Here is a 9,356-nt window from a genome sequence, read left to right on the forward strand (position 1 = left end):
GAATGTGACTAGTGTGGATTCATCCTTTATTAGACCTAAATACAGCTCATACTGTCTACAATACTATGTACTACAGCCATCCACCTGAGGGCTTGTCCACCAGAACGTATAAGACATAACCACAAACATCAATGGATCACTTCACTTCATCAGTTGTTCTTGCCGTTGTTGTCCATGGGAGTCATACAGTAGTTGTGACCTTGTTGGCCACATTTTATGACCCTGTCATCCTCGAGGGCTTCTATGACCACCACACAGTCACTTCATTACACAGAGAAACATCTACAGAAAACATGGTAATAGTCTTATCTCATATACAATTTATTCTCCAAAGTATGGACGGAAAGGAACCTCACCCATCACATGATATAAATATGATATTTGCTTAGCCAGCAATATCTCATCTACATTTTATTCTCCAATGTATGGACAGATAAAAGCCCTCCCATGATATAAATATGAGGAGGCTCTTTCTTCTTGTCCCAGATTATGATGATACTTTACATCACACTTAAAACTGTCATGTGTGTTAGGCAAAGTACCTCAGATGTCTTGGTCAAATGACCGAATAGAAAGTTCATCTGAATATATATACAGATAACAAGCTGCATCATGAAAATAGTGGTCTACTGTTGCTCAAATGGGCAACTTGAAGAGCAAGTATAGAGTATGTGAAACAACTGACTGACACCACTGAGACATCCTGCTGGAAACCACATAGAGAGAGAGAGAGAGAGAGAGAGAGAGGTTCGGTAGGTCCTGTGCAGAAGCCCAACATGCCTCACCAAAGTACATCTAGCTACAACCTCGTGTTTTGTTCATAGCAGACCACAGACTACCTGTAAATAGGTTGCTGTGTATGTGAGTTTGTGTGTGGCATGCAATCAGTAGTCTTAACAAAAACAACAAAAAAACTAACACTACAACAGAATGAGGCCTAACTATGGCCTGCCCTTCTTCTGTGGTATTGGCTATTGTGCAACTTTCACTATGAGTAGTTATGTTGCAAGAAGCCTAAATCATTTACCATGTGGAACTGCTAGACTTTGACCTACACATTTGTGTTGAGAGACCCTTGAAAGTCTGTTTCACACTAAGGGGTGTGAACAATACAGGGCCCTAAGGGACAATGTAGAGAGTAGTGTGGGTGCAGGTCAGTCTTCCTGTGTTAAATGTCTATAAGAGGTTAGTTTCCATCAGTGGAAAGTTACTGCAACACTTCCACCTTCACCACAAGGCTTTGTAAACAGACCATAATGTCTGAGACAGTTGAGAGCATCCGTCTGTACAACGTGCCACATCATCATAGTATGCAGTGGGTTCAATTTATTCAAATTCAAACAGTTGGAAACGCAATCAACTAGTTTATTGTTGCTAAAATGGTCACAACAAATACAATAAATAAAAAAAAATCCGTCGCTGTGCCCTTGAGCAAGGCACTTAACCCGAATTGCTCCCGGTGTGCTGTACAATGGTGACCCTGGCTGTGAACCCACTCCCTGCTGGTGTCTCAGGGGGGATTCGGGTTAGCAACAAACAAACAAAAACATTTTCATTACACACTTGTGTACCAAGACAAATATAAGCACCACCCCTAATTATTATTATTATTATTATTATTTATTTTTTTAAGTTTGTCAGAGAAGCAATGCATTCAATTTTTTCAACATTGAATAACAAAAAAGCCATGACCACTGTTTTCATCACATTTGACTGCTTATGTGTTCATAGATAGTTAATGAAGCTATAACTAGTTAATAAAAAGTTCATTCATCCAGTTCTACTGTCTGATCCCAGCATACACCACTGTCTCCATGTGACCTCTCTATCTTCTAGACCTGTTCTTTTTGTTGCTCAGATTCAGAGCTACGTAATGGAGACTGTCTCCATCTTGGTCCTGTGAAGCACAAAATAGCATTGTTGACATTAAATTAGTTAAGTTGGTTAAAGACAAGCTTCACAATAGACTTCAGACAATATACAAGTATTTCTGCTTACCCCTGCATCTGACCTGGTAACTGCAGGACCTCTGGTCTGAGAGACGAGTCCTAAAATGAATGGCAAAAAATATTAGGATACTTCCTCTTCTTCTACTACTGAAACAGCAACAAATGGTGACATCAATGAATATCAAGGGATAGTAACTTACCTCTGCACTGCACACATGTTGTGTTGTTCATCTTGTGCATGATGCAAACCAGGACAATGATCAAGGTGAACGTGACACCCAATACTACACCCAGGCAGGACACCAAGAGAAGAGGATCTGCTCTATGGTCTGTTGATATTCAAACAGTAATAGAAGAAACCCAGAATAGCAAGTAAATGTATGTTCTACATAGTAGACTATACAGTAGATATAAACAAAAATAGAAGCTGTATCACCTACCGTCAATGTCCAACTTGGTCCCGTTCCCAAAGAGTATCTCCCCACATGAGGCCACAGCACAGTAGTAAGTCCCAGCATCAGAGAGGCTGAGGTTCCTCTTGGGGAGGTTGTAGACACAGCTCTGTGTAGGAGACCCAGCCTCAGGGCTCTTCTCACACTGATCACTCCAGTTTCCATGGGTGTAAATGATTATTGGACGGGTTTCTCCTGAGCCATGTCTGAACCAATAGACACTGTGTTCTCCTGCACAGGTCTCAGTGTGAATTGTACAGTTCAGAGTCACAGAGCCTCCTGGCTGGACTGACTCAGACACAGGCTGCTGGAGCACAGACATGATGTTGGACTCTGAATCTGAAGAAGGTGAGTAACTAATGTAAGACTAAGTGGGTGAAAAACAAGCCATGTATTCATCACTAGCATTTGATGAAGCAGCTGTACAAACATACCAACATACAGGGACACACATTTTGAAATTAAAGAAGCAAATGTTTAGTTACCTTTGACAAATAAAACAGTTCCCTCTCCAAATGTTTGCTCATAGATGTCTGTAGTGGAACAAAAGTATGTAGCTGAGTCCCCTGGCACTGTCTTGGATATGGTCAAGTTACAGCTGTATTCTCCTCTCCTCACACCCAAACGTTCGGTCTCAGTAAAGTCCTTGATAAAGTTGTTGGAATAATAACTCTCTTGGCCAACATAAAGAGATGATGCCATGTGGAGGGGTTCCTGTCCAAAACTCTGCTTGAACCAAATAAATCTGGTCACCGACTCATCCGGACAATAGCAAGTGAGAGTCACAGTGTCTCCCAGCTCAGCAACCATCACAGGGGTTGGTTGGATTACGTTTGGTTTGGTAAAAGCACAAACTGTCAAAGCAAACAAACAAAATGGATCAAAGACAGAAACATGGATAAACCATTTTTACCCGTTACAGACAGAACATCCACTTCCCCTATCATATCAAACTACATACTATAAATGTATGAACTCAATTAAAATGTCTTACACTTACCCAAGTTGATGTAAAACATAAATACTTCTCTATTCATCATTGTAACATTAGTCCCTTCTGCACTGTATCGTGTGTGGGTCTGACAGTGGGGCACTTTATATGCACCTAATATAGGACGGCACTTTACCTTTCATGCAGTAGGAGGGAACACTGAAACGAGAGAGTTTATTGGCCGACTACAATCTTAGAAGTGTGTCCTCTGGCTTACCATAGCTTGAGCTTCCCAGGAATGACATTTAAGACATTATAAAGCAATTCAGAGTTACTGGCTCAAGGCAATCATATATTGGCTCGATTTGTAAACATTTATTTAACCTTTATTTATCTCGGCAAGTCAGTTAAGAACAAATTATCATGTACAATAACGGCCTACAATACAGCTGTTTATTTTCTGAGAGAAACTACATATATACTGAAAGGATTTCTCTTTTGATGTTTGGACAGGAAACTATATATATTTAGTGAAATATCTATAGTGCTGCTAATACTACCAACCCCAACCCAACTCAGGCCAAGGGTTAAAGTGATCCATAATGTACATTTACCCACCATTGCATTAAAGCTGCATTTCTGGCTCTTGGTTTTCATCATAAGCCCACAACATTAAATACTAATATTAGTTGTTAAAAGAAACTACAGTCCATCATTATTTTAAGACACGAAGGTCAGTCAATAATACGTTTCTTCAAGTGCAGTCGCAAAACTATCAAGCTCTATGATGAAACTGTCTCTCATGAGGACCGCCACAGGAATGTAAGACCCAGAGTTACCTCTGCTGCAGAGGACAAGTTCTTTAGAGTTACCAGCCTCAGAGAAATTGCAGCCCAAATAAATGCTTCACAGAATTCAAGTAACAGACACACCTCAACATCAACTGTTCAGAGGAGACTGTGAATCAGGCCTTCATGGTCAAATTTCTGCAAAGAAACCATTACTGAAGGACACCAATAAGAAGAAGAGAGACTTGCTTGGGCCAAAAAACAGGAACAATGGACATTAGACTGGTGGAAATTTGGCCTTTGGTCTGATGATTTTTGGTTCTAACTGCCGTATCTTTGTGAGACGCGGTGTGGATGAAAAGATGATCTCTGCATGTGTGGTTCCCACCATGAAGCATGGATGAGGAGGAGGAGGTGTTATGGTGCTTTGCTGGTCACACTGTCTGTGATTTATTTAGAATTCAATGCACACTTAACCAGCATGTCTACCACAGCATTCTGCACCGATACGCTATCCCATCTGGTTTGTTCTTAGAGGGACAATCATCAAATCAAATCAAATCAAATTTATTTATATAGCCCTTCGTACATCAGCTGATATCTCAAAGTGCTGTACAGAAACCCAGCCTAAAACCCCAAACAGCAAGCAATGCAGGTGTAGAAGCACGGTGGCTAGGAAAAACTCCCTAGAAAGGCCAAAACCTAGGAAGAAACCTAGAGAGGAACCAGGCTATGTGGGGTGGCCAGTCCTCTTCTGGCTGTGCCGGGTGGAGATTATAACAAAACATGGTCAAGATGTTCAAATGTTCATAGATGACCAGCATGGTCGAATAATAATAAGGCAGAATAGTTGAAACTGGAGCAGCAGCACAGTCAGGTGGACTGGGGACAGCAAGGAGTCATCATGTCAGGTATTCCTGGGGCATGGTCCTAGGGCTCAGGTCAGTTGAAACTGGAGCAGCAGCACAGCCAGGTGGACTGGGGACAGCAAGGAGTCATCATGTCAGGTAGTCCTGGGGCATGGTCCTAGGGCTCAGGTCCTCCGAGAGAGAGAAAGAGAGAAGGAGAGAATTAGAGAACGCACACTTAGATTCACACAGGACACCGAATAGGACAGGAGAAGTACTCCAGATATAACAAACTGACCCTAGCCCCCCGACACATAAACTACTGCAGCATAAATACTGGAGGCTGAGACAGGAGGGGTCAGGAGACACTGTGGCCCACTCCGAGGACACCCCCGGACAGGGCCAAACAGGAAGGATATATATATATATATATAATTTCTTTTTCAACAGGACAATGACCCAACACAACTCCAAGCTGGGTAAAGGCTATTTTACCAAGAAGGAGAGTGATGGAGTGCTGCATCAGATGACATGGCCTCCCCAATCCCCCGACCTCAACCAAATTGAGATGGTTTGGGATGAGTTGGACTGCATAGTGAAGGAAAAGCAGCCAATAAGTGCTCAGCATATGTGGGAAGTTCTTCAAGACTGTTAGAAAATAATTCCAGGTGAAGCTGGTTGAGAGAATGCTAGGAGTGTGCAAAGCTGTCATCAAGGCAAAGGGTGGCTACTCAAATATAGAATATATTTTGTTTTGTTTAACACTTTTTTGGTTACTACAAGATTGCATATGTGTTATTTCATAGTTTTGATGTCTTCACTATTGTTATACAATGTAGAAAATAGTACAAATAAAGAAAAACCCTTGAATGAGTAGGTGTTCTAAAACTTTTGACCGGTAGTGTATACAGATGAGACGAGTAATGCAAGATATGTAAGCATTATTAAAGTGGCAATACTAAAGTGACTAGTGATCCACTTATTAAAGTGGCCAATGATTTCAAGTCTGTATGTAGGCAGCAGCCTCTCTGTGTTAGGGATTGCTGTTTAACAGTCTGATGGCCTTGAGATAGAAGCTGTTTTTCGGTCTCTCGGTCTCAGCTTTGATGCACCTATACTGACGTCACCTTCTGGATGGTAGCGGAGTGAACATGCAGTGTCTCGGGTAGTTGTTATCCTTGATGATATTTGTCCTTCCTGTGACATTGGGTGCTGTAGGTGTCCTGGAGGGCAGGTACAGTAGTTTGTCTGCGGTAATGCGATGTGCATACTGTACCACTCTCTGGAGAGCCTTACGGTTGTGGGTGGTGCAGTTGTTGTACTAGGCGGTGATACAGCCCGACAAGATCCTCTCAAATGTGCATCTGTAAAGGTTTGTGAGGGTTTTAGGTGACAAGCCAAATTTCGTCAGCCTCCTGAGGTTGAAGAGGCGCTGTCTTCACCATACTGTCTGTGTGGGTGGACTGTTTCAGTTTGTCCGTGATGTGTATGCCGAGGAACTTAAAACTCTTCATCTTCTCCACTGTTGTCCCATCAATATGGATAGGGGGATGCTCCCTCTGCTGTTTCCTGAAGTTCATGATCATCTCCTTTGTTTTGTTGACGTTGAGTGAAGGGTTGTTTTCCTGACACCACAGCCGTCTTGGTGTTCGCTTGAGGGGGGATGTACACAGCTGTGACTATAACTGACTAGAAGTCTCATGGCCGACATTTGATTGTAAGGAATTCTAGGTCGGGTGAGCAGAAGGACTTGGTTGTTAGTTGTTAATCATAAAGCATACACCCCCGCCCTTCTTCTTCCTAGAGAGGTGATTATATCTCTTTCGGCGCAATGCATGATGATGGCCATCTTGAAACATGTGAGAACGGCAGACTGGGATAGGGAGAGATTTAATATGTCCGTAAACACACCAGCCAGCTGGTCTGCGCATGCTCTGAGGAAGCGGCTAGGGATACCATCTGGGCCGGGAGCCTTGCGAGGGTTAACACGTTTGAATGTCGGACTAACGTCGGCCATGGAGAAGGAGAGCCCACAGTCCTTGGTAGCAGGCCGCGTCGGTGGCACTATATTATCCTCAAAGTGGACAAAGAAGGTGTTTCATTTGTCTGAAAGCAAGACGTCGGTGTCCGTACGTGGCTGGTTTTCCTTTTGTAGTCCGTGATTGTCTATAGACCCTGCCCCATACAGTACGTCTCGTGTCTGGGCCATCGAATTCTGAATCAGTGTATATGTTGATATTATTCTCTGAGGCTACCCGGAACATGTCCCAGTCCGCGTGATCAAACCAATCTTGAAGCGTGGATTCCAAATGGTCAGACCAGCATTGAATAGTCCTTAGCACGGGTATAACCTGTTTGAGTTTCTGCCTATAGGAAGGGAGGAGCAAAAGGGAGTCGTGGTCAGATTTGCCGAAAGTAGGGTGGGGGAGGGACTTGTATGCATCGCAGAAGTTAGAGTAGCAGTGATCCAGTGATTTACCAGCGTGAGTGCTACAGTCAATATGCTGATAGAATTTAAGCACTATTGTTCTCAAATTTGCTTTGTTAGAATCCCCAGCTACAATAAATGCAGCCTCAGAATATATGGTTTCCAGTTTGCATAAAGTCCAGTGAAGTTCTTTGAGGGCCGTCATGGTATCGGCTTGAGGGGGGATACACACGGCTGTGACAATGATGAAAGCAGAATTCCCTTGGGCGATAATACGGTCGGCATTTCATTGTGAGGAATTCTAGGTCAGGTGAACAAAGGGATTTGAGTTCCTGTATGTTGTTACAATTACACAATGAGTCGTTAATCATGAAACATACACCCCCGCCTTCTTCTTCCCGGAGAGATGTTTATTCCCGTCGGGCGCGATGTACAAAGAATCCAGGTGGCTGGAATCAGTTAAAATGCCCTGGATGGTTCGGAAAAAGGATTCCGCTTCGGGAAAGTCGTATTTCTGGTCGTAGTGCTGGTAAGTTGACGTCGCTCTGATATCCAATAGTTCTTCCCGGCTGTATGCAATAACACTTAAGAGTTTCTGGGCTAACAACGTAAGAAATAGTACATAAAAAAACAAAATACTGCAAAGTTTCCTAAGGACTAGAAGCGAGGCAGCCCTCTCTGTCAGTGCCACCTTGTAGAGATCTTCTTTATGGTTCTTGAATGTTTTCAACTCGAGATCCAAATGAGAAATTGACCCTAAATAAATGACCCTAAATAAAAATAAAAAGTGTGTGATTATAGATCTATTCTCATAACTCAGGACCGATAGTTTAAGAATGCACATTTATGCACATTTTAAGGTTGGGAAAATGCTTTTGGCTTTGCACATCTAACTGACTGGCACTGGTCTGGTGTTTACCGTCCAGATGAACAGATGAAGAGAGCTGTGAAAAGAGTCATCTTTTCGGTCTCAAAGCCATCTTTTGGCTGGTTGACTGGAAATCTAATGAGACATACTGAGAGAGAGCGAGAGAGAGAGAAAGAGAGAGAGAGAGAGAGAGCATAAGAGACATTTCATCCCCCAGTGTTAGTCTATGAGAGACCCAGTGATGTTCACCTCAGCAGGTCTCACTCTACACTGAGCTGCTCCTTCCTGTCACTCACACCACAGGAAGTGATGCGTACACTTACTGGCACCTCCTCTACCTCAGACCACAATCATATTATCCTTATAAGGTGCTTCTCGGAATAGGGGGCTGTGACCAGTGCAAAGCCAAGACAGGAAATACTAAGGGGGGAATAACATCATGACAAAGGCAATTTTGGTCCTCTCTAACCACACCCTGAACCACTGAGCTGTGTGGCCTAACTGAGTTGGAGAGGGCTACAGTGGCCCTGAGGTACAACTCACAAACACTGCAGAGATATTTACTGATTTACATATCAATACATTTTATTTAACTACACATACCATATAGAATGATTTAAACATGTATTCAAAGATATGGACAACACATTTTCCTCCTCTTCCATCCTCCTCCATTTTGTCATCTTGTAGCAGCATACACTTAATGGGTTCTGACTTCTAAACTTTAAAGATTGTTAATTATCAGGTATCCTATGGAAAGGAGAAGGGCAACAGTCTGGTTGCTACACCAAAAGTTAATGGTCATCTGTAGGAGGAATGTATATGGTGGAGTCAACTAAGGTTGGATATGAGCCAGGGGTTTGAAATGTTACAGATTGAGGAAAAGGCAATCAGGTGGTTGCGGTCACTGATAAAGGTGGAGAACTGTGGATTAGTGAGGAATGGGGGTCGAGGTCAGGTCAAGTCACATTACGGGAGAAGGAACAGTTTATTACCCACATCACTTAACTTCCTGCCTGACAATAAAGATGTCATGTTTCGAGGGAAGGAGGAGACTTCACCAAAATTGGGGTATGTATACTTGTGCTGGTG

The 9,356-nt window shown here is 42.8% G+C and overlaps 1 protein-coding gene across 1 annotated transcript; it reads right to left on the bottom strand.

The window, feature by feature from the left end:
- Positions 1–1,306: 1,306 nt before the first annotated feature.
- Positions 1,307–3,483, bottom strand: LOC110500868. Its single transcript, XM_036957955.1, has 6 exons — positions 3,402–3,483; positions 2,887–3,255; positions 2,390–2,740; positions 2,150–2,278; positions 1,999–2,048; positions 1,307–1,897 (listed from the first exon to the last, which is right to left on the bottom strand). The coding sequence occupies exons 1-6, from the start codon at positions 3,439–3,441 to the stop codon at positions 1,826–1,828; spliced, it is 1,011 nt and encodes a 336-aa protein (XP_036813850.1). The 5' UTR covers positions 3,442–3,483; the 3' UTR covers positions 1,307–1,825.
- Positions 3,484–9,356: the final 5,873 nt, after the last annotated feature.

Source organism: Oncorhynchus mykiss, chromosome 21 (assembly GCF_013265735.2).
Source record: "Oncorhynchus mykiss isolate Arlee chromosome 21, USDA_OmykA_1.1, whole genome shotgun sequence".
Lineage (NCBI taxonomy): Eukaryota > Metazoa > Chordata > Actinopteri > Salmoniformes > Salmonidae > Oncorhynchus > Oncorhynchus mykiss.

What these genes read in the sequence shown, in the direction of transcription:
- LOC110500868 (XM_036957955.1), bottom strand. Translation starts at nt 3,441, where the DNA reads ATGATGAATAGAGAAGTATTTATGTTTTACATCAACTTGG. An exon ending in AACTGTTTTATTTGTCAAAG is followed by an intron (nt 2,741 to 2,886) that starts GTAACTAAACAT and finishes CACCTTCTTCAG; the next exon opens with ATTCAGAGTCCAACATCATG. An exon ending in TTACCAGGTCAGATGCAGGG is followed by an intron (nt 1,898 to 1,998) that starts GTAAGCAGAAAT and finishes TGTGCTTCACAG; the next exon opens with GACCAAGATGGAGACAGTCT.